The 26,094-nt window shown below is 40.8% G+C and overlaps 1 protein-coding gene across 3 annotated transcripts in view; it reads right to left on the reverse strand.

Annotated features, from left to right (window-relative positions):
• DCAF1 (DDB1 and CUL4 associated factor 1) overlaps window positions 1–26,094 on the reverse strand; it is a 109,535-nt gene that overhangs the window by 30,918 nt on the left and 52,523 nt on the right. For all 3 annotated transcript variants that reach the window (XR_008624743.2, XM_055109995.2, XM_063602384.1), the window contains exons 6-12: window positions 17,399–17,536; window positions 14,999–15,511; window positions 14,584–14,685; window positions 6,433–6,591; window positions 3,353–3,532; window positions 2,580–2,789; window positions 688–857 (exon numbers count right to left, since the gene is read on the reverse strand). Coding sequence is in view for 2 of the 3 variants with exons in the window: in XM_055109995.2 (XP_054965970.2) it covers window positions 688–857; window positions 2,580–2,789; window positions 3,353–3,532; window positions 6,433–6,591; window positions 14,584–14,685; window positions 14,999–15,511; window positions 17,399–17,536 (1,472 nt within the window). In the remaining variant the exon portion in view is untranslated. The remainder of the gene's footprint in view (window positions 1–687; window positions 858–2,579; window positions 2,790–3,352; window positions 3,533–6,432; window positions 6,592–14,583; window positions 14,686–14,998; window positions 15,512–17,398; window positions 17,537–26,094) is intronic.

A 26,094-nucleotide genomic window follows, 5' to 3' on the forward strand; every position in this document is an offset into this window, starting at 1 on the left:
AAACTTTTTTACTATCTTCTCTTAAGACCCCATCTTTTTCAAAACAGTTTTATTTCTTTTTATATCATCTTCAAATAGAACCTACCCAGTTTCCTGATTACATCAGCCACCCTTTTCTGGGCCTTGTCCTGCTCTGCCTTCAACTAATTTGTGAAAATCCTAACAGTATGTCGAATTCCAAGAGTAAAAGGACAATTTTATATGAACGTAATATAAACATTATATATGGTTGTCAAGTAGTAGCAAGACACTTTAAGTACTAAAGAATCCTGGACTCCAGGCTCAAGACAAGACTTTAACCCCAGCTCTGCAGCTGTGGCCGTGTAAATCATGTACCTTCTCTGACAGTACAGAGGCTAATCCTTGCCTATTATGCAAATTTTACAAGACAAGACTTTAACCCCAGCTCTGCAGCTGTGGCCGTGTAAATCATGTACCTTCTCTGACAGTACAGAGGCTAATCCTTGCCTATTATGCAAATTTTACAATCACCAAGACCATATATATGAACAAGTGTGCTGTAAATTAAAAATCATATTTTCATGCCTAATCTAATTTCTCAGATTCAAGTCCAAAATTTCAATTCAATTCAACAAATGTTTGTTAAGCATATACAATGCGCAAACCAACATCAACTTTAACAAAAAGATGCATCAAACTTCATTTGAAATCTCTCTCTGGTCCCACCTTGCATAATAGGTCTTCCAATTGCAGGCAATAGAAATAAGCTGCAACAAGAGTTGCACACAAGAAAGTTTGAGGAAGACTTCGGCTGGTTCCCAATATAGCTGCGCTGGGCCATATTCTATCAAAAATTCCATCATTTCCACAATCTGTTCATGAGTATATGAGCATGCCTATAAGGAGAGATATATAGTATTATTATTATATATAACTCTACATCTGCCTACTACCTTCTTGAGCACAGCTCACTGGCCAAGAGATCTTATTTTATTTACTTATTTCAAGACAGGGTCTCACTTTGCTGCCCAGGCTGGAGGGCAGTGGCTTGATCACGGCTCACTGTAGCCTCAATCTCCCAGGCTCAAGCTGCCCTCCTGTCTCAGCATCCCAAGTAGCTAGAACCACAGGCACATGCCACCACACCCAGCTAATTATTTTATTTTTTGTAGAGACAGGGTCTCATTTTGTTGCCCATGCTGGAGTGCAGTGGCATGATCATAGCTCACTGCAGCCCTGAACTCCTAGACTCAAGCGATCCTCCCACCTCAGCCTCCTCAAGTGCTGGGATTACAGGCATGAGCCACCATGCTTGGCCAAGGTTTTAATTATAAATTAAATAATAATACCTTTCAAATTCCACAATTCTTGAGTCAAAAGCCCATATGTGAAATAATGACCATATATTGCTTAATCTTTTATCTTATTTATAACTAGACTCACAATATGATTTGTCCAAAAAGATAACAAAAGTTTCCTTTGTGCATATAAGTTACAGCTTAAGAGAAAGAAGCATCATGTGACTGATTTCAATTTGTGGCTTTTTTTTTTTCTTGAGACTGGTTCTCACTCTGTTGCCCAGACTGGAGTGCCATAGCCCGATCACGTGCGGCCTCAAACCCCCAGACTCGAGTGATTCTCCCATCTCAGCCTCCAAGTAGCTGACACAGGTGTACCACCATGCCCTTTTTTTTTTTTTTTTTTTTTTGAGACAGTCTCTGCCCAGACTGGAGTGCAGTGATATGATCGTAGCTCACTGCAGTCTTGAACTCCTGGGTTCAAATGATCCTCCCACCTCTGCCTCCCAAGTAGCTAGAACTACAGATGCACACCACAGGGCCCAGCCAATTTTTAAAATTTTTGTAAAGACAGGGTCTCACTATTGTTGCCCAGGCTGGTCTCAAGAAATCTGCTGGTGATTTTTTAAAAAACATGCAGCTACTCGTCATTATCCCAAAACATATCAAATTCCACAATGATAGCGAAGTGGAGTTATAAACACATTTTCAGAAAAGAAATTCTGCACAGAAGGCAAATCATCTAGTACTTTTCATACAAAAAAGCTCTTTGCCAGGTACAGTGGCTCACACCTGTAATTCTAGCACTTTGGGAGGTCGAGGTGGGAGGACTGCTTGAGTCCAGGAGTTCAAGACCAGCCAGGACAACATAGTGAGACCCCCATCTCCACAAAAAAATTTAAAAATTAGCTGGGTGTGGTGGTGTGTGCCTATAGTCCCCCAACTACTCAGGAGGTTGAGGTGGGAGGATCACCTGAACCTGGGAGGTTAATGTTGCAATGAGCTGTGGTCACATCACTGCACTCCAGCCTGGGTGACAGAGGGAGACGTATCTCAAAAAGAAAAAAAGAAAGCTTTTTTATACACACTTCAGTTAATCTTTTAGTTCTAGAATCCCAGCAACTTACAACTGGAAGCAAAATAATTCCCTGAAATTCACCTATTACATCCATTTTTCAATTGTTCTGCCTTCATACAGGGAAGTATACTCCAACAATGGACATAGCACAGAAAGTCCACTGATCTGAATGTGAGTTTCAGGACTGAGATGCTACAGAGAGGGCTAACAGAACTTTCCCTTTCAAGGCAAGGTCCTCTCACCTTGTACGGGGGTTGTGGGTGGACAAGAATGCCACCCTCAGTCCTCTGAAGTGACTGCTTCACTTGTTCCAATTTAATGGCCAGGTGAGCCTCAAAGTATTTGCGCAAGGCCATGCAGGTATGTTTCCCAGTTTGGCGGCTAGCAAATATTTCATCATCACTCAGAAGTGCACCCTGATCTTCCAAATTTAGAATCTCCAAAGTACTGATCTATTAAGATGCAAAATATTGGGGCAAAAGAGGGGAAAAGGCAAGAAGAGTTAAGTAAAAAGATTTTAAAAAGGGAAAATATTTTAGTAAACTTTTTTTACTTTCCATACATATTCTGCTTATGTATCAGTAAACTTTTATGCTTAACAAGACTGACAAATATCAACGCATATTTATGTATATCTATGTATATAGCATGCTAACAGTAGCTATATGAAAGCAAAACATTAAACTCATACCAAAAAATGAACAAGCTTTTAATCATATTAAAAAATGTACAGGAATAAAACTATTGCTTTTACAAAGATCAAGATCATCAACTGCCAATCCCCGTTATAAGATTACTATATCCAAGGCAAGTCTACAACGGCACAGTGTCCTCTAACTACTAAAGAAAAAGAGAAATTTGTGAAGAAAGGGGAAAAAAAAAAAACTTCACAAAAAGAATGGCAGCAAAACTCCTCTAATCAGAAGCTTCCTTTCTTCAAGGGTGTGCCGTTAAAGGGCAGCCAAGACAACCAGGACCCTTAATCCTAGTGAGAAAAGCACTGAAAGAACCTCACCAAGTTCACCAGACGACGAAGACCATCATAGCGGTCAAAGAGCTCCAAGACGGCCCGAAATGAGAAGCAAATTGAAAAAAACATGGTAGCATGGCAGCATCCTGAAGCATGAGAACACTCCATTAACCACAGGGTATAGTTCACCACATCAGACAGAACATTGTGGGGATGCATGCAAACCTGCAAAACAATACAAATAAAACAATGCTTTTAAATTGTGGGCAAAGGAGCCCTTGAACAGGATGGAAAATTTGCCAGTATAGATATCTGCAGAATACAATGACCATCTCCAATCAAGTCACTCTTAGTACAAAGTTTAGGTAATAATACAAAGGCAATTTTAGAACACGATCCATTCCAAACCTGAAAACAACCTAAATTTAGATAAATATTTAAATACAACCTATACTTACTGAGTGCCAACAAATATTTACATCATTTAATGCTCACGAGGGCTCCATTATACAGGTATTAGGATTCTCACTTAAAAGAAGAGGAAGAGGTAAGGAACTTCTCCAATGTGATAAAAGTGGCTCAGATTTCTGATCCTAAGTCTAGGAGTTTGGTATTCATTCTCTGGTTAATTCACACACATTCTGATGTCTACTATGGGTCAGAAAATGAAACTGTAAAGCATCCCCAGGTTTCCTTGATATTTTTTTCTCTATCTTAGCCATAAGTAATTTTGTATGTACACACATAGATTAGTTTATTACTCCCAAAAGACTACCTATCTTGCATAAACACCAAAATAAAAACAAATTAAAACTGATATTATTAATAAGCAAAGATAAATAATGTCATAGCTCAAGAAGAAATTACCCATTTCACTCTACCAGAAAAGATACCAAATAAGAATATTAGAAAAATGTCCCAGAAATAGAAGTAACAAGAGCTTTGCTTTCCTAGGGGATCACAGGAGCCCATCGCTTTTCAAATGTATAACCCACAGCCTGGGCAAAATGGCAAAACCCTGCCTCTACAAAACACGCAAAAATTAGCCAGGTGTGGTGGTGTGCCCTTGTTGTCCCAGCTACTTGCGAGGATGGTTTGAACCCAGGAGGCCGAGGCTGCAGTGAGCCAAGATCATGCCACTGGACTCCAGCATAGGCGACAGAGCCAGACCCTGCCTCAAAACAAAAACAAAAACAAAAAACCACATACGTATGTGTAACCCATTTACACTTTTTAAAAAATCACAAGGCCAGGCACGGTGGCTTATGACTGTAATCCCAGTACGTTGGGAGGCTGAGGCGGGTGGATCACTTGAGGTCAGGAGTTCAGGACCAGCCTAGCCAACATGGTAAAACCCCGTCTCTACTGAAAAAAAAAAAAAAATTAGCCAGGCATGGTGGCACGTGCCTGTGATCCCAGCTATTCAGGAGGCTGAGACAGGAGAATCACTTGAACCCAGGGGGCAGAGGTTGCAGTGAGCCGAGATCCCGCCTCTGCACTCCAGTCTGGGTGACAGAGCAAGATTCCGTCTAAAAAAAAAAAAAAAAATGATTATATATGAAAGAGTCTTAACTAGAAAAACAGTAGAACCAAATGGAAAACCTCTCTGCAGCCCTAGGAACAGTTGGGATGGTTTTATTATCTCCATAACAAACTATTTGTTAATATAAAACAAGCATCAGCTGAGTGTGGTAGCCCATGCCTATAATCTCAGCACTTTGGGAAGCCATGGTGGGAGGAGTACTTGAGTCCAGGCGCCGGAGACCAGCCTGGGCAACATGGTGAAACCCAATCTCTACAAAAAGTACAAAAAAAAAAAAGAAGTACAAAAATTAGCCAGGTGTGGTGGTGCACGTCTGTGGTCCCAGCTACTTGGGAGGCTGAAGTGGGAGGATGGCTTGAACCCAGGAGGTCAAGGCTACAGTGGGCTGTGATCACACCACTGCACTACAGCCTACAGCCTGGACAACAGAGCGAGACCCTGTCATTAGAAAAAAAAAAAAAAAAAAGGCCGGGCATGGTGGCTCACGCCTGTAATCCCAGCACTTTGGGAGGCCAAGGTGCGGGAATCACAAAGTCAGGAGTTCGAGACCAGCCTGGCCAACGTGCTGAAACTCTGTCTTTACTACAAATACAACAATTAGCCGGGCACGGTGGTGGGCGCCTGTAATCCCAGCTACTTGGGAGGCTGAGGCAGAAGAATTGCTTGAACCTGGGAGCTGGAGGCTGCAGTGAGCCAAGATGGCACCACTGCACTCCAACCTGGGAGACAGAGCAAGATTCTGTAAAAAAAAAAAAAAAAAAAAAAGTATAAAAAGTAGCCAGGCATGGTGGCACAAGCCTGTAGTCCTAGCTACCTGGCAGGCTGAGCACTTGGGCAATAGGGCAAGACCCTGTCTCTAAAAATACACAAACATATACACACCTATATACGATATAAATGTGTGTGTGAATGAATCAGTGAGAGACTAGGTCTGTTGTGTTTTGTTTTTTTTTTTAAATGGAGTCTTGCTCTGTAGCCCAGGCTGGAATGCAATGCCACAGTCTCGGCTCACTGCAACCTCCGCCTCCTGGGTTCAAGCAATTATCCTGCCTCAGCCTCCCAAGTAGCTGGGATTACAGGCACCTGCCACCATGCCCAGCTAATTTTTGTATTTTTAGTAGAGATGGGGTTACACCATGTTGGCCAGGCTGATCTTGAACTCCTGACCTCAGGTGATCCACCCATCTCGACCTCCCAAAGTGCTGTGATTACAGGCGTGAGCCACTGCGCCCAGCCTGTTGTTTTTACAATAACTCATAAATGTCATTGCACTAAGACATCAGAAAAGTGCCTGAAGGCTAATCTTAATGCCACAGAAATGGCAAAAACTAAATAAAGCTCCCAGACTCCAATCCACCCAGCATTTTCCCAGAAGAGTCAGAATAAAATAGAACCATTTCTAAGCAATTTTACATTTTTAGAATGCTTTATAAAGACTAGACTTTCATGTTCCTTGTTTCATTAAAATTTATTCCTTCAACTACTGTTTTTTCTTATCCAAAAGTCATTCTGCGAATGTGATCTTTTAAAGAGGTTATCCCCAACCTAATCTCATCCCCACAAACCTGTATAGATGACTTACTCTTTCCATGGCATCCTGATTGTAGGATAGGTAATACAAACACATAGACACACCGGTTGCAGCCATAGAAGGACGAGGTATTTCCAGTAATTTCTGTACTCCACCATGCGCAACAAATTCTGTGGCAAATTTGTTATGGAGCAGGAGAGATGCTAGGTGCTAAAAAATGAGGACACAAATTACCACAAAATAATCTAGAAAATTAACAAAATCTCTTGACCTAATATTCAGTTAAGCTGTTAAATACAAAAGCCCTCTAAGGAGACAACCAACCCCTCACAAAAGAAAACCCAGTATTATTTAAAGTAAATAAAAAGACTAAGATTCCTTAACATTCCTCTTTTCTTTCCTAACACCAGGAAATTTTTTTTTTGAGATGGAGTTTTGCTCTTGTTGCCCAGGCTGGAGTGCAATGGTGCAGTCTTGGCTCACTGCAACCTCCGCCTCCCAGGTGCAATCGATTCTCCTGCCTCAGCCTCCCAAGCAGCTAGGATTACAGATACCCGCCACCACGTCCAGCTAATTTTTGTATTTTTTAGTAGAGACGGGGTTTCACCATGTTGGCCAGGCTGATCTTGAACTCCTGACCTCAGGTGATCTGCCCACCTGTGCCTCCTAAAGTGCTGGGATTACAGGCGTGAGCCACCATGCCCAGCCTGATTTTTTTATGAAGGTGAAAGATATTGCTGTAAGGGCTGGGTGCAGTGGCTCACGCCTGTAATCCCAGCACTTTGGGAGGCCAAGGTGGGCAGATCACTTGAGGTCAGGAGTTCGAGACCAGCCTGGCCAACATGGCGAAACCCCGTCTCTACTAAAAATACAAAAAATTTGCCAGACGTGGTGGTGGGTGCCTGTAATCCCAGCTACTTGGGAGGCTGAGGCAGGAGGATCGCCTGAACCCGGGAGACGGAGGTTGCAGTGCACCAAGATTGCACCACTGCACTGCAGCCTGGGCGACAGAAGGAGACCCTGTCTCAAAAAAAAAAAAAAAAAAATTTACTATAAGTAATGATATTGGTCAGGCGGGGTGTCTCACTCCTGCAATTCTAGTACTTTGAGAGGCCAAGGTGAAAAGACTGCTTGAAGCCAGGAGTTCAGGGCCAGCCTGGACAACATAGCACAACCCCATCTCCACAAAAAATTTAAAAATTAACCAAATGCAGTGGCGCATGCCTGTAGTCCCAGTTACTCAGGACGGTGAGGTAAGAGGATCGCTTGAGCCGGGGAGTTCAAGACTGTAGTGAGCTAGGATCAACTGCACCACTGCACTCCAGCCTGGGTGACAAAGTAAGACCCTGTCAGTCAATCAGTCAATCAGTAACCCCACAACCATTTTACTATTATATATTTAGGTTGGTGAAAAACTGCAGTTTTTGCCTTTGAAAGCAATAGCAAAAACCGCAATTACTTTTGCACCAACTTAATAGCTTGCCTAATGGACTTTTGCTAACTTTCCCATTTTAATCCTTTTAATATAAATAGCTCTATATCCTAGCTTTTGCTCAGTGACTCATCAACTAATGAATTCCCAAAATCTGCCTTCCTTTAAATTGATCAATATATCCCCAAAAGAAGAATCTTGAGCAAAATATCTAAACAAGTATATTTTTAGAACCACGTGCATTTTAAATAGATGTCTTAAAGTTTTTTTTATCTTTTAAGGTTTTTTAACTGCCTGTTCAAGTCCCACTAGCCTCTCTGGGTGGAGATCTCCTGCACAATGTTATGGGCAAAGAGTATAATCCAAGCAGCAGGCTGCTTGATGACTCTGAACCTAGACCAACATAGACAGGGCCTTGGGAAAGCTAGAGCTCCCCCTACTGTTTCCCATGCCAAGGTGTCTTCCAGGTACCAACAACATAGATTTGTAATTACATGATATGATACCTGCACAAATCTCACCAAGGTCAATGGAAAAAACAGGGATGTGCCCTCTTCAAAAGTTCTCTCAATAACCAGGCTCAGGCTAACCTTTATATATAATTCAAATCCCTTCTATCATTACCCTACTTTTTGTTTGTTACACAACACTCTACCACACTTCCACCCACTCCTTCTCCCAAGACGCAACTAAACTGTGTGACACCCATTATAATTCTCCACACAAAAACCTTTAAAAATAGCAACTGCCCAATCCCTTCTTCCACTCCACCTTGTTCAGGACCAGAAATTGCAACTGAAAGCAATATCCTTGGGCCACTGGAGACAACTTTGACCTCCAGCTTCATCCCACTGTGCAAAGTATAACCATGAGCTTACACACTTTATATATACACACACACCAAATCCCACATGTAGAGACACGTTACTCTAATTACATCTGACCTCCTCCAAACTTGAAATTTCTGAAAGTTGAAAGGCAAATTTCCTCATTTCTATTCCACTTCAAAATACTTTGGAACTGTACTACTTTGGCCAACATTGTGAAACCTAGCCTCTACTAATAACACAAAAATTAGCCGGCCATGGTGGCACACGCCTATAATCCCAGCTACTCAGGAGGCTGAAGCAGGATAATCACTTGAACCCAGGAGGCCGGGGTTGCAGTGAGCAGAGATCATGCCACTGCACTCCAGCCTGGGTAACAAGAGCGAAACTCTGTCTCAAAAAAAAAAAAAAAAATTATAGGTTTATATGTCTGTCTTTCTTAACAAACTGTAAGTGACAAAGACTTGATTTATTTATTCACTGGCCTCCTTGTATCCCTCGTACCTGAACATAAGTATCTGGCCCATAAAAAACACTCAATAAATGTTCAGCAAAGAACAAAGACAAAAATAAAGTTGCCAAGTGGTAGTAAAATAAGCAGTTCGGCAAAGGGAAGATGATTAAAGAAAAAGCAAGGAGAGTGTTGTTCAAGATCACCGATGTGCACATCACAAAGTTTGATCCGACCTTGGTCCCAGAGTCTTCACAAATGCTCACTGAAGAAAATTCCCAGGATGATTCGGGGGCCTCTCAAAACTTCTGCTTCAAGACGTTGATAAAGAACCTTAGTATACACCCTAGTACTGAATTCCCTTCCCATCTACCAGAAAATTCACCCCAACAACAATATACAGGAGCAATGATGCTCAGGGAAATCAGAGATGACTTGCTCTACATGAGAGGGGTAAGAACACTGCTGTTTGTATAGAAAGAAAAGGATGGCAAAATTGAGATACATGTTACTCAGCAGAGTTCCTAGGCTTGAAAGAGAACTAACAAACACTGGGCTTAAGAGAGTTCAGAATGAATCAAGTAGTGGACCATTCAGATGTTGCTGCAGTTTCTGCATGTATAACCAATGGGATCCTTCTGAGGATGCTAGAATACGGAATTATGACACTGAGCCATGTCAGCCATAACCCTTATTCTTGTACTTTTCTTTCTTGCTAGTAATTTTATGCAGCAGGGTGAAAAAGCTACCCTATGCTAGGATAGACTGTATACCAATAATTTTGAAATGAGTTCTAGATGTATTTTTCTTCTTGTATCTTTCCTTCCTATCATGATACTAATAATTTATAAAGGATCTGTGTAGTTTGAACGTATTTTAATAACTTCAGTATACTTTAGCTCTACTGTTTGATTTGACCCAAAGAAGCACCAAGAGGACAAAAGTATTCCCATGTGTTTTAGAAGCCCAAAGTCAGTGAGACAAAACCCAACATCAAGAATTTGAAACAAACTCACTTGTGGGGAAAGAATGTAAAGAGACCGTTGGGTAGTTTGCCTAGAGCATAATAGATTTTCTGGCTTTCAAAAATTTGGACTGCAATAAGATGAAACTTTGTGCTATTTTCACAATTTTCAGTACAAATAAAGGTATGTATAGAGAAATAATAAAGTTGACATATTTGAGTGTCTTTAAAAAAAAAAAAGAGACAGGTGCAGCGGCTCACGCCTTTAATCCCAGCACTTTGGGAGGCTGAGGCAGGCGGATCCCTTGAGGTCAGGAGTTCGAGAGCAGCCTGGCCAATATGATGAAACCCTGTCTCCACAAAAAATAAAAAAAGTAGCCAGGCATGGTGGCACATGCCTGTAATCTCAGCTACTCGGGAAGCTAGGGCAGGAGAATTATTTGAACCCAGAAGGCAGAGGTTGCTGTAAGCCGAGATCACACCACTGCACTCCAGCTTGGGAGACAGAGCAAGACTCTGTCAAAAAAAAAAAAAAAAAAAAATGGCCGGGCGCAGTGGCTCACGCCTGTAATCCCAACACTTTGGGAGGCTGAGGCGGGCGGATCACCTGAGGTCAGGAGTTCTAGAACACCCTGGTAAACATGGTGAAACCCCACCTCTACTAAAAATACAAAAATTAGCCGAGTGTAGTGGCTCATGCCTGTAGTCCCAGCTACTCGGGAGCCTGAGACAGGAGAACTGCTTGAACCCGGAAGGCAGCGGTAGCAGTGAGCAAACATAGCACCACTGCACTCCAGCCCAGGTGACAGAGTAAGACTCCATGTCAAAAAAAAAAAAAAAAAAGAGCAAGAAGACCCCAAACTCAGTAAAGGGAAATTATTTCCTGGGTTGCAAAGGGGCTGAACATGGGAGGGCAAGTAAGACTAACTCACAAGATCCCCACTTATCCATGACTAAGCTGATCTGAATGGAGCAATGTAGTTGAATGAATAACAATGTGGCTATCATACAGTTCTCAACAGGTAACTACTGAGAGATGAGGTCATTAAAATTACTTTTTTATAAAATGTATAACAGGGGGCTGGGCACAGTTGCTCACATCTGTAATCCCAGCACTTTGGGAGGGTGGCAGATGGAAAGCTTGAGCCCAGGAGTTCGAGAGTAGCTTGGGCATTATAATGAAACCCAGTCTCTACCAAAAATACAAAAAATTAGCTGGGCAGGGTGGTGCGCACCTGCAGTCCAAGCTACTCAGGAGGCTGAGGCAGGAGGATGGCTTGAGCCTGGGGGGTGGAGGTTGCAGTGAGCCAAGATCACGCCACTGCACTCCAGCCTGGGTGACAGAGTAAGACCTTGTCCTCAAAAAAACAATAAATAAAATAAAATGTATAACACAAACAACATTGTTGCAGTCTAGTCACTACGCCAGAAAAAAAAAAAGAAAAGAAAAAAGAAAAAGAAAGAAAACACTGTAACAATCCTGGAAACCCAAACAAAAGTAATATTCAGTCTCACTTATAACAAAGTAACTTATCATCTTTGTGTTCCATTCAAATCTTGGCTAGTTTTATACCTGTTATATGTTCATCTTAAAATTTTACTTATTACATATTCATTCATTCTTTTCTGACTTCTGCATGCCCAAAATTTCACTGAAAGTTTGGTGTGGTTATGCATTTTTTTTAACTGTAATTTCATTTTTAAATTAAACTTTAGCCCAGCAGGGTAACTTCAGTTTTTCATGAAAATCCTTATTTCCATGGTTCAAGAAACAAATATTAAGAGAATTCATTCACTTACTAAGTGACTACTATTTGTTGATTGCTTACCATATACCAGTCCCTGTTCTAAGCAGTAGAAATACAAAGAAAATAACCTCAAAATTATATGCAAAGATGTTCACTGTAACGTCCTTTGTAACAAAAAAATAAAACAGCATAGGTATCTCACAAAACTAAAATAAGAAAATTACAGAGCATCTAATTTGTATAGAACAACCATATAGCTACATGTAAACATTCTTAGGATACAAGTGAAGTTGAATTGTAAAGTCTAGCTAACAATTATTTTCAAACTTTTAATTTCTATTAATAAAGATTAGAATGAAGCATAAAAATAAAAAGTTATTTTATTATAAGTGAGACTGTGAATATTATTTTCTTTTGGCTTTCAGGATTGTTACAATGTTGTTCGCTGTTATTGCCCAGGCTGGAGTGCAATGGCACGATCTCAGCTCACTGCAACTTCCACCTCCTGGGTTCAAGCGATTATCCTGCCTCAGCCTCCTGAGTAGCTGGGATTATAGGCATGTGCCACCACATCCAGCTAATTTTGCATTTTTAGTAGAGACGGGGTTTCTCCATGTCAGTCAGGCTGGTTTCAAACTCCTGACCTCAGGTGATTCACCTGCCTCAGCCTCCCAAAGTGCTGGGATTACAGACATGAGCCACCGCGCTGCGCCGAAGTGTTATATACATTTTTTTAAAAAGTAATTTTAATGACCTCATCTCTCAACAGTTACCTATTGAGGAGAACTGTATGACAACTACATTGTTATTCATTCAACTATCTCTCTCCATTCAGATCAGCTTAGTCACCTTGAATTAACTGTGGACCTTGTGAATTAGACTTACTTGCCCTCCTATGTTTAGCCCCTGTGAAACCTTTACTGAGTTCAAGGGTCTGCCTGTTTTGTTTTTTTCAGAGACAGAGTCTCACCCTGTCGCTCAGGCTCACCCTAGTGATCTTAGCTCACTGCAACCTCCACCTCCCGGGTTCAAGTGATTCTCATGCCTCAGCCTCCTGAGTAGCTGGGATTACAGGTGCAAGATACCATGCCAGGCTAATTTTTGTATTTTTTGTAGAGACCAGGTCTCCCATGTTGACTAAGCTGGTCTCAAACTCCTGGGCTCGAGCTATCCTCCTGCCTCAGCCTCCCAAAGTCCTGGGATTACAGGCGTGAGCTAACGTGCCTGGCCTGTCTGCTATTTCTTTTTTTTTTTTTTTTTTTTTTTTTGAGACAGAGTCTCACTCTGTTGCCCAGGCTGGAGTACAATGGCACGATCTCTGCTCACTGCAACGTCCACCTCCCGAGTTCAAGCGATTCTCCCACCTCAGCCTCCTGAGTAGCTAGGATTACAGGTACCTGCCATCATGCCCAGCTAATTCTGTCTGCTATTTCATTACTCATTTTATGGTTTCTATTTTGTTAATCCTAGGTAATTTTACATTATACAATATGAACATAGTTTAAAAAAAATTTTTGTGGCCAGGCGTGATGGCTCACTCCTGTAATCCCTACATTCTGGGGGGCTGAGGCGAGTGGTTCACTTGAGGTCAGGAGTTTGAGACCAGCCTGGCCAACATGGTGAAACCCTATCTCTACTAAAAATACAAAAAATTAGCCAGGCATGGTGGCGGGCACCTGTAATCCCAGCTACTCAGGAGGCTGAGGCAGGAGAATTGCTTGACCCAGGAAGCGGAGGTTCCAGTGAGCAGAAATCACACCACTGCACTCCAGCCTGGGCAACAGAGCGAGACTCCATCTCAAAAAAGAAAAAAAGAAAAAATTGTTGTTAGCTGATACAGGTAATATCTAAAAAGTAGGGCATAAGCAAGCACTATTTCATAGTTTTTCCTCTCCTATTCAGCAACAACTGAGGCCACCCCATGTCTAGATTCACTTTTTATCTCAACGTTCAGCCTTTTAGATTAACACCTAAGTTTCTGTAGAGATAGTAAGCCTCCTCTCTTCTATCTAAACAAGAATGTTTTGATTGTTACTATTCTGATGCATCTGGCTATAGAAATAACTTGAGCAATAAAATGCAGAGAAATTACATGCTAAAACACACAGGCACATCTCTGTCAATAAAATGCTCAGTGACACAGGGTATGGTGGCTCATACGTATAATCCTAGTACTTTGGGAGGCCAAAGCAGAAGGATTGCTTCAGTCCAGTTTAAGACCAGCCTGGGCAACATAGCAAGACTATCTCTATAAAAATTTTTTTTAAATTAGCTAAGCATGGTGGCATGCACTTGTCTCAGCTACTCAGGAGGCTGAGGTAGGAGGATTGCTTGGGCCTAGGAGTTCAAAGCCACAGTGAGCTATGATCACCCCATTGCACTCCAGCCTGGGTGACAGAGTGAGACCTATCTCTAAAAACAAGTAAGTAAAGCTTCACCAGGCGCAGTGGCTCACGCCTGTAATCCCAGCACTGTGGGAGGCCAAGGCGGGCAGATCGCTTGAGGTCAGGAGTTTGAGTCCAGCCTGGCTAACATGGTGAAACCCCATCTCTACTAAAAATATAAAAATCAGCCATGCACAGTAGCATGTGACAGTAATCCCAGCTACTCGGGAGGCTGAGGCAGGAGAATCACTTGAACCCAGGAGGCGGAGGTTGCAGTGAGCCAAGATCGCATCACTGCACTCCAGCCTAGGCGACAGAGTGAGACTCCATCTTAAATTAAAAAAAAAACAAAGTTTTAAAAAATCCCCAGTGACCCAATATTTTTAAGAACTTTACCTTTAGTGCCTCAAATGTAAGCAGGACATCATTAGTTTGCTTCAGGTCAATATAGAACATCATCAGCTCCCGTGATCCAAGTTGCATGAATATGGGAAGTAGCTGAAATGAACACCAAATACAAGTCTTAAATTTTGGCTTTATTGTCATGTATTTCCTATTCCACTCTTTGAGGATAGAAGCCTAAAGAAATGATGCACCTCTTCCTCCCTCCCTGTGAAGATAAACGTGTAAATGCACTTTAATCAAATAGACCATATCAGGAATGACCTGCATAAGACTTGAACAGTTTCATGCAAACCCTTGTTTGTGGTAGAGTTAGAATATATCTTTGTATAAAATACTACCATAAAATACCACAGAAATGAACACAATAATTCCTATGTGTGAACAGTACTCTTCCCAATAAGCTTACCTCCTGATATTCTCCTAGAGGGGTCAAATATTGGAGAATGAGTCGCTGTTCGATAGCAGGAGTCATAGGATAAAGGGTATAATTGGTGCCAATCACCCAGGGAGACATTTCTGACCAACTGCTATTAGACAGCTCAACAAACATGCGATCTGGATCAGAAGATGAGAAACCCAACTTTTGCTTGGCTTTCCTAAAGTTCTCTCTGTCACCCTGTTTTGCTGACTTGTTTTTCTTTAATCCTCCATCCTCAGGTTTGGTTGTTGAGTTCACTCTGCTACTAGTCTTGTGGCCTGAATCAAGATGAAAGGAGATCTCCATGTCTCCAGAAGCTTCCTCTTGGTCTCCATCCACTACATCTACAGCCATGTCACCATAGTCCATATCCACAGCCTCCTCATCCAGAGGCAAAAGGGGTTCAGAAGAGAGCTTCCGTGGACTGGGACGCTTGTTTTCCTGCCGCAAAGCCACTTCCTGTAGCTGTAGCTCCCTCAGTCTTCGAAGCACTATTGCCACCTATCAACAGATAATTGGAGAAAAAGGGGGTGCCTCTTTATTAAGGATTAAGTAATCCTTAATAATTCTTATTTCCACATAATAACTGGAAACTCATGCAGTGAGCCCAACGCCTGTAATAGCAACAATTTGATAAATGTGTTGCTTTGATTCCTATAAGTTGATGAAATACGTAACAGCTAAGTATTGTTCCTCATAAAATTTTCCAGAGAATCCAAACCAGAAGATTTGCACATAAAATACATCATTGACAACTGATCTGTTTGGGTCAAGTTGACCTGGACCATCACACCTGAAGAGGCAGAAATTAGATATATTCATGATTTTTCTAATGTGTCTTTGAAAACCAAACATGAAAGTTTCTCAAACTTTTATCTACTGTAGGTTGTATTCCATTAGATATTGCCATGTATATTATACATAACTACATTATCATTTTTCAAGTTCTTTTTTAAGTACATACTTTTTGGGCCAACGCTATAAAGTGGTACTGTGTTTCATTTTAAAGAGAGAGGGATGGCCAGGTGCGGTAGCTCACGCGTGTAATCCCAGTAATTTGGGAGGCCAAGATGGACGAATCACCTGAGATCAGGAGTTTGAGACCAGATTGGCCAACATGGTGAAACCCTGTCTCTGCTAAAAATACAAAAAATTTCCAGGGTGTGGAGGTGCTCGCCTGTAATCCCAGCTACTCGGGAGGCTGAGACAGGAGAATCACTTGAACCCGGAAGGTGGAGGTTGCAGTGAGCCGAGATCGCGCCATTGCACTCCAGCTTGGGCAACAAGAGTGAAATTCCGTCTCAAAAAAAGAAAAAAAAAAAGAGAGGGATTTTGTGTGCACTTTACTTTGAACTGCGTTTTTTAAATCAGAATAGTGGATAGATAAAAGGAAGGGCACTTGGAAGCTGTTATCCTCAGCAAACTAATACAGGAAAAGAAAACTAAACACCGCAAGCTCTCACTTATAAGTGGGAAATGAACGATAGGGACACATTGAGGGGAACAATACACACTGGGGCCTATCGAAGGGGAGTGGGAAGAGAAATCAGGAAGAATAGCTAATGGATGCTGGGCCTAATACTTACGTGATGGGTTGATCTGTGCAGCAAATCACCATGGCACATGTTTACCTATGTAATAAACGTGCACATCCTGCAGAAGTACCCCAGAACTTAAAATAAAATTTGATGGGGGGGAGGAAAAAAAAAGGGCAGATGGATGGATATTATAAGTGTTCAAAATCAATTTAGGTGATGTATATATGTAGTTGTTCACTGTAAAATGCTTTCAATTTTACTACATGTTTGAAAATTTTCATAACACAAATGGTAGAAAGGGAAACAGGGAATGTTACTATTCTTTATTGGCATACAATGTCATCATCCTTGACAAGATTAAAAGTAGCTATTTTCTGCCGGACACGGCGGCTCACGCTTGTAATCCCAGCACTTTGGGAGGCCTAGGCAGGTGGATCATGAGGTCAGGAGTTCGAGACCAGCCCGACCAACATGGTGAAACCCTGTCTCTACTAAAAATACAAAAAATTAGCTGGGCATAGTAGTGGGCACCTGTAACCCCAGCTACTCAGGAGGCTGAGGCAGGAGAATTGCTTGAACCCGGGAGGCGGAGGTTGCAATGAGCCAAGATCGCGTCACTGCACTCCAACCCGGGCAACAAAGCAAGACTCCGTCTCAAAAAAAAAAAAAAAAAAAAAAAAAAAAAAAGCTATTTTCAATTTTTAAAAACTCTTATGGAAACTAATATTGAAATTATAGCCATGCTCCAGTACAAGATAATCAATATGATCTACTTATTCAGATTCAAGTAACAAGAACCTGTGAATACTCTCCCATTTTATATAAAAATTTATTCTAACACAGTCCTTACCAGCTGTGAATTTTCATCTCTATAGTTGGCAGCAATGTCTTGATTTTCCATAGCACCTCCTAACAGTCCAGTAGAATATGTCCTCAATGGTTGATCGGCCTCTCGGGCCCATTTGAAAAGATTCTCGACAATTCCCTCCTATAGTAAAGGAAATTAAATAGTACATTTCGGAAAAAGCCCAAGTTCATGATTAACAATAAGCAAAGATTTCAGTCTCATGAAAAAAATTTTAATATTTCAATGTTCGTAAGAGTAAAAAAAGTACTACTACAGCATCCAATAGGTTCCTTAGTTATATAAAGTATCTGTGCAATAGAAGCCTATTCAGCCAATAAAACTCAAGCTATCTCTTTTAGGTCTTTGCAGTCAGAAAAAAATAATTAAAAAATAAATAAAACTCAAGCTAAAAATTAACAATCCCCAGAATATAGTCCTAATCTAGATGTTAACTCCCAAAAGGCTCCATGATCAACTGGGGATCACTGAAAGTATCTCTCATAGAAGCTCACAAAGCACAGGTAATATATTAACGTTCTGAGAGGTGCTCCATCAAAGTAGTGTTTAATTTAGCCCCACATATCAGAACCTTCTTTTTTTTTTAAAAAAAAAAAAAAGTCTCACTCTGTCACCCAGGCTGGAGTGCAGTGGTGCAATCTTGGCTCACTGCAACCTCCGTCTCCCAGGTTCAAGCGATTCTCCTGCCTCAGCCTCCTGAATACCTTGGACTACAGGCATGTGCCACCACAGCCAGCTAATTTTTGTATTTTTTAGTAGAGACGGGGTTTCGCTATGTTGGCCAGGCTGGTCTCGAACTCTTGACTTCAAGTGATCCGCCCACCTCGGCCTCCCAAAGTGCTGGGATTACAGGCGTGAGCAACCATGCCTGGTCTCCCAAACTTATTTTATTGATTGATTGATTGATTGAGACAGAGTCTTGCTCTGTTGCCCAGGCTGGAGTGCAGTGGCACAATCTCGGCTCACTACAAGCTCTGCCTCTTGGGTTCACACCATTCTCCTGCCTTAGCCTCCCGAGTAGCTGGGACTACAGGTGCCTGCCACCACACCCGGCTAATTTTTTGTATTTTTAGTAGCGACGGGGTTTCACCGTGTTAGCCAGGATGGTCTCGATCTCCTGACCTCGTGATCCGCCCACCTTGGCCTCCCAAAGTGCTGGGATTACAGGCATGAGCCACCATGCCCGGCCCCCAAACTTATTTTTAATTACATTTTATTATGAAATATAATACATATAAACATGCGTGGTCCAAAGAACTTGAAAATCACCTATGTCCTACTACCCAGCTTAAAAAATAAAAACCTTCTGTAGGCCAAGATTGATAAAAACATAAAATAAAAATAAATAATACATTAAATTTTTTTTACCTTTTCCAGATCACAGATTTAAAAAGAAAAAATTTTAAAGAAACAGAAACCTCCCATGTGCCCCTCCTTATGCCATCTCCTGCAAGGAGGTTTAAACACTCCTAAATTTTAAGAATTTTCTTGTTAAACTTTGTTAACTGCTATATGCTTTTGAACTACATAAATTGTGATAGTGTATATATTTTGCTGCAACTTATTTTTTACTCAACATGTTTTTTAGATTCATCTATATTGCTGCATGTAGCACACTTAAATACCACTTAAGACAGGCTACAAATATTAATTTATCTCATCCTCATATCAAGCCTGTATGATTGGGCAGGTACTATATTTGCAGATGAGGAAAATGAATCACAGTGAGGCTAGTGAACCAAAAGTTACAAAACTAGTGGCAGAGCTAGGATGTGAACCTAGACAGTGTACCTACAGATGCTCTTCACTGCCATACTCTGCTATTTTATTGGCTTGACTAATAATGGTGATATAAACTACTTTTGTGCTAGCCAAGTATCTAACATACAAACCTAGGAACAGAACTGCTAGGTCACAGGGTATGTGCATGCTGAACTTTACTAGATGAGGCCAAATTTTTCCAAAGTGATTGCAACAATTCACATTTCCACCAATAGTGAATAGAAGTCCTCTTCCTTTTTCCACATCTTTGCCAACACTACCACTATCAGTCTGATGGGTGTAAAAATAGCATTTCATTTAATTTGAATGTCCTTGTTTATTAAATAAGTTCCGCATTTTTTCATTTATGTGTTGACCATTCAGGCTTTTGCTTCTGTGAAGTACTCTTGCTTTTGCCAGTGTCTTTTGCTAAACCTAAGTTCTTTTTTTTTTTTTTTCAGACAGAGTCTTGCTCTGTCACCCAGGCTGGAGTGCAGTGGCGCAATCTCGACTCAGTGCAACCTCCACCTCTCAGGTTCAAGTGTTTCTCCTGCCTTGGCCTCCCGAGTAGCTGGGATTATAGGTGCACACCAACCACACCCAGCTGATTTTTGTATTTTTAGTGGAGACGGGGTTTCACCATGTTGGCCAAGCTGATCTTGAACTCCTGACCTCAGGGGATCCGCCCACCTCCCACTCAGCTCCCAAAGAGCTGGGATTACAGGTGTTAGCCACCGCACCCGGCCAAGTTCTTAATTTTCTTATAAGCTTACTTAAGGCTGGGAGCAGTGGCTCATGCCTGTAATCCTAATGCTTTGGGAGACCAGTGCAGGAGGATTACTTGAAGTCAGGTGTTTGAAGTCAGGAGTTTGAAACCAGCCTAGGCAACGTAGCAAGACCCCATCTCCACAAAAACAAAATTTAAAAATTAGCTGGGCGTGGTGGTGGACTCCTATAGTCCAAGCTACTTGGGAGGCTGAGGCAGGAAGATCACTTGAGCCCAGGAGTTCAAGGCTGCAGTGAGCTAGGACTGAGCCACTGCACTCCAGCCTGGGTGACAAAGCGAGACCCCATGCCTAAAAAGAATAAAAATAAAAATAAATTTAAAAATGAAAAAAAATACTGGCCGTGCACAGTGGCTCACACCTGTAATCCCAGAACTTTGGGAGGCCAAGGAGGGTGGATCACCTTGAGGACAGGAGTTCAAGACCAGCCTGGTCAACATGGTGAAACCCCCATCTTTACTAAAAATACAAAAATTAGCCAGCATGGTGGCAGGTGCCTGTAATCCCAGCTACTCAGGAGGCTGAGGCAGGAGAATCGCTGAGCCCGAAAGGTGGAGATTGCAGTGAGCCAAGATCGCGCCACTGCGCTCCAGCCTGGCCAACAAGAATAAAACTTTGTCTCAAAAATAAAAAATAAAAAAATAATAATAATAATAATAATATAAAATGTTTTAAATATTTTTAAAAACCTAATATTTTCTTTTTCTTAAAGTCTTCCAAAAAGTCATCAGCTCATTCTCCTATACATTACCAAAAGTTTTGACCATTTTTAAAAAATTCCTACTATGGGCTGGGCATGGTGGCTCATGCCTGTAATCCTAGCACTTTGCAAGGCCAAGGCAGGTGGATCACTTGAGGTCAGGAGTTCGAGACCAGCCTCCTGGCCAACATGGTGAAACCCCGTCTCTACTAAAATTACAAAAATTGGCTGGGTACAGAGGCGCGTGCTTGTAGTTCCAACTATTCGGGAGGCTGAGGCATGAGAATTGCTTGAACCTGGAAGGCAGAGGTTGCAGTGAGCTGAGATTGCGCCACTGCACTCCAACCTAGGTGACAGAGCAAGACTGTCTCTCAAAAAAAATAAAATAAAATAAAATAAAACTACTCTGAAGAGCACATTTTTGGAAATTTTGTTGTAAAATTTCTACTGATATAGAATATATTTACCACGTATTTTCAGCGTATTTCTTTGTGCCCTTTTTCCAAACAGTATAAGAAACTTAAAATATTAATTCTATCTATTCTCTTCCACTGACATGTTATGAAGAATTTTGTTCCACCTTTTGTCTTCCTACTGTTTCTTTTGATTAACAGTTCTAGGTTTACAGGCCAGGCACGGTGGCTCATGCCTGTAATTCCAGCACTTCGGGAGGCCGAGGCGGGTGGATCACATGAGGTCAGGAGTTCAAGACGAGCCTGGTCAACATGGCAAAACTGCATCTCTACTAAAAATACAAAAATTAGCCAGGCGTGGTGGCACACGCCTATAATCCCAGCTACTCAGGAGGCTGAGGCAGGAGAATCTCTTGAACCCGGGAGGCAGAGTTGCAGTGAACCGACATCATACCACTGCATTCCAACCTGGGCGACAGAGCAAGACTCTGACTCAATTAAAAAAAAAAAAGTTATATGTTTACAGACAGACACTGAGGATATTTTCTACTATCTTCTGACCTCTACTGCCGCTGTGGCAAAGTTTGCTCTGTTTGATTATTTGCAGGAATGCTTTTTTTACTCTAGTTGCTTTTAAGATCTTCTCTTTGGTAATCTTCACTGTACTTCCTGAATCTGAATGGTGATGTCTTTTGTTAATTCTTAAAATTCTACTGTCATCTCTCTGAATGCTGTCATCTCTCTGAATGTGCCTTTGTCCTTTCTCATCTCTCTACTCCCTCTACCTGAAACTCCCTTTAGATATTTTGAACTTTCTAATTCTAGTCCATGTTTCAACTTCTTTTGTACTTTTCATCTCTTATTTCTAGGATCTTCATTATTAGTTACCCTGTCAGATCTTCCAGTTCATTAATTGTATCTTCAGCTCTGTTTAAACTTCACTCTAACTCATAGAGACAGGGGTCTCACTTTGTTGCCCAAGTTGATCTTGAACTCCTGGCCTCAAGGGATCCTCCTGCCTCAGCCTTCTGAGCAACTGAGACTATAAGCATGCATTCCTATACCCAGCTCATTCACTAAGTTTTTAAATTCTGTAACTATAATTTTTGTTTTTTCATAGAGTCTTGGACTTTTCTTAGAGTTCTGATTCCTTATTTTACATCCAATAGTTTAACCATTTTAAAGAGTATAATTCAGTAGGACTAAGTACATTCAAAATGTTAAATAAGTATTACCGGTATAGTATCTATTTTCAGAACTTCTTCATTATGCAAACAAAAACTCTGTACCCCTCACTTTCAATTACGATTAAGACAACCAGACAGAAGATCAATAAGGAAACAGAGAACTTGAACAACACTATAAACCATTGAACCTAAAAGATGTACACAGAAAACTCCACCCAAAAACAGTAGATTACACAGTCTTCTCAAGTACACATAGAACTTTTTCCATGTTCTTTTATGTTTTTTTTTTCCCAGAGTAAACCATATGTTAGGCCACAAGTCTTAATAAATTTAAAAAGATTGAAATCTCACAATCTTTTCTAGTCAAAATGGAATGAAACTAGAAATCAACAATATCACAAAACTACAATAGTCACAAATACATGAAAATTAAACATCACTGTTGAATAACTAATGAGTCAAAGAAATCACGAGGGAAATTAGAAAGTCACTTTGGACAAATGAAAACACAACCATACCAAAACCTATGGAATGCAGCAAAGGCAGTGGTTAAAATGAAATTTATTTATTTATTTCTCTTTTTTTTGAGATGCAGTTTTGGTCTTGTTGCCCAGGCTGGAGTGCAATGGCACAATCTTGGCTCACTGCCACCTCTGCCTCCTGAGTTCGAGTGATTCTCCTGCCTCAATCTCCCAAGTAGCTGGGACTACAGGCACACGCCATCACGCCTGGCTAATTTTGTATTTTTAGTAGAGATGGGGTTTCACCATGTTGCCCAGGCTGCTCTCAAACTCCTGACCTCAGGTGATCCACTCATCTCAGCCTCCCAAAGCACTGGGATTACAGGCTTGAGCCACTGTGCCCCGGCCAGAATGATATTTATAGCTGCAAACACATGCAATTAAAAAAGAAGAAAGATCTCAAATCAAATTAGGAACTAGGCCTAACTATGCCTTATGCCATATGCCACTAGAAAAAAACAATACTCAAAGCTAGCAAAAGAAATAATAAAGATTATAGTGGGGAAAAATGAAATAGAGAATAGAAAAATACAGAAAGTCAATGAAACTAAAAGTTAGTTCTTCACCAAGATCAACAAAATTGACAAACTTTTGGCAAGACAGGTCAAGAATAGAAGAGAGGACTCACATTACTAGCAACAGAAATGAAACAGGCCTCATTACTACCAACTTTATAGAAATAAAAAGATTTATAAGAGAATACCATATACAATTGTACAACAACAAATTGGATAACCAAGATAAAATGGACAAATCTACCAAAACTGACTCATAAAGAAACAGAAAAACTAAATAGACCTATAAGTAGTAAGGAAATTGAATCAATAATCAAAAACTTCCCAAAACAGAAAAACCCAGGACACGATGACTTCACTAGTAAATTCTACGAAACATTTAAAGAAGAATTAAAGCCGGGTATGGCGGCTTATGCCTGTAAGCCCAACAATTTGAGAGGCTGAGGCAGGAGGATCGCTTAAGGCTAGGAGTTCGAGACAAACTTAAGCAACAAAACCAGACCCATCTCTTTAAATAATTAAATAAAATAAAGAAGAATTAACACCAATCCTTCTCATAACTCTTCCCAAAAATTGACTGGGAGGTAACACTTCCTAACTCATTTTATGATGCCAGCATTACCAAAGCTAAAGACACTGTGAGAAAAGAAAACTATAGACCAATATATCACTCATGACTATAGTTATAAAAATCCTCAACAAAATACTAGGAAAATGAACTCAGCAGCATAAGAGGATTATACATCATGACTAAATAAACTATATCTCAGGAATTCAAAGACAGTTCAACATACCACATAACCACTGCAACTGATACCAAAAAAATGTTGACAAGTCAATACCCTGTAATGAAAAAACAATAAACTAGATTCTAGAAGGAAACATCAGCATAATAAAGGCCATTTATGAAAACTCATAGCTAATATCATACTCAACAGTGAAAGACTGAAAGGCTTTCCCTTAAGATCAAGAAAAAGATATCCACTTATTTTTTAAGAGACAAGGTCTCACTATGTTTTCCAGGATGGTCTTGAACTCCTGAGCACAAGCGATCTTCCCACCTCGGCCTCCCAAAGTACTGAGGTTACAGGCGAGAGCCACCACGCCTGGTCAAGGTGTCCACTTTTGCCACTTCTATTAAACATAGTACTGGAAGTTCTAGTGAGAGTAATTAGACACAAAAAAGGAAATTAAAGGAATCCAGATTAGAGAGTAAGAAGTAAGATTACCTCTGTTGGCAAATGATGTGATCTTGTATGTGTAAAACCCTAAAGACTCCATACACAAAAAAATCTGTCAGTTAAGTAACACATTCAGCAAAGTTATAGGATACAAAATCAACATACAAAAATCAGTTGCATTTCTATACACTAGCAATGAACAATATAAAAAGGAAATTCTTTTTTTTTTTTTTTTTTTTAGTGACAAGGTCTCACTCTGTCACCCAGGCCGGAATGCAGTGACATAATCATAACTCACTGCAACCTCGAACTCCTGCGCTGAAGCAATCCTCCTGCCTCAACCTCCCAACTAGCCAGGACTACAGCCATGTGACACCACACTCAGCATATATATATATATATTTACAGATGGGGTCTCACCATGTTGCCCAGCCTGCAGCCAAATAATTTTAAATAAAAATAAATTTTAGGCCAGACACAGTGGCTCATGCCTGTAATGCCAGCACCTTGGGAAACCAAGCCGGGGAGGATCATTTGAGCTCAGGAGTTTAAGACCAGCCTGGGCAACATAATGAGACTCTGTGTCTATTTTTTCGTATATATTTAAAAAATAAAAATAAATAGATTTTAGGTCAGGTGTAATCCCAGCACTATGGGAGGCCAAGACGGGTGGATCACCTGAGGTTAACAGTTTGAGACCAGCCTGGCTAACATGGTGAAACCCCATCTCTACCAAAAATACAAAAAATTAGCTGGGCATGGTGGCAGGTGCATGTAATCTCAGCTACGCGGGAGGCCGAGGCAGGAGAATCGCTTGAACCTGGGAGGCAGAGGTTGCAGTGAGCTGAGATCATGCCGTTGCACTCCAGCCTGGGCAACAAGAGCAAAACTCTGTCTCAAAAAAAAAAAAAAAAAAAAAAAAAAAAAGATTGTAAAGCTTTTTTTCAATATCTCTGAAAGTAAAAGTCAACAACTTTTTAAAAACAGTGGCAGAATAAAACCAACTTAGTACACTGAACCAGCATTTTAAAAAAGAAATAAAGTAAAAAAGTATCAGAATGAATTGCACAAAGAGTAAACAGTGTTTTTAAAACTTCTTTTTCATACATATAATGTATGGACTGGGTTTCAAGGTTTAAAAAAAAGTACATGTTACTATGTTTCACAAAATTTGAAAAACACCATCCTAGAGCAATAAGCCTTTTTCTTTTCTTTTTTGAGACAGGGTCTCGCTCTGTCTCCCAGGCTGGAAAGCAGTGGCACAATCACAGTTCACTGCAGCGTCCACCTCCTGGGCCCAAGCAATCTTCCCACCTCAGCCTCCCAAGCAGCTGAGACCACAGTGTGCACCACTACACCCACAAAGAGACTCCATCTCTTTGTAAATGAGGTCTCCTTAGGTTATCCAGGCTGAATAAGTCTTAATTATAACTTCTGAGGAACACCAATAGCTAATTTGTTGAGAAATAATTATTTCTGACTCATTAATTGCTATAATTAAAATATTTTAAGAAATATTGATTTATTTTAAAAAGCTGCATAAGATACTTCTGAAGAGTACAGATCATCATGTAATCAAGTAACACAATATGAAAAAGGCTTGCAATCTGTTCTCTAA

The sequence above is a fragment of the Pan paniscus genome, chromosome 2 (assembly GCF_029289425.2).
Source record: "Pan paniscus chromosome 2, NHGRI_mPanPan1-v2.0_pri, whole genome shotgun sequence".
Classification (NCBI taxonomy): Eukaryota; Metazoa; Chordata; class Mammalia; order Primates; family Hominidae; genus Pan; species Pan paniscus.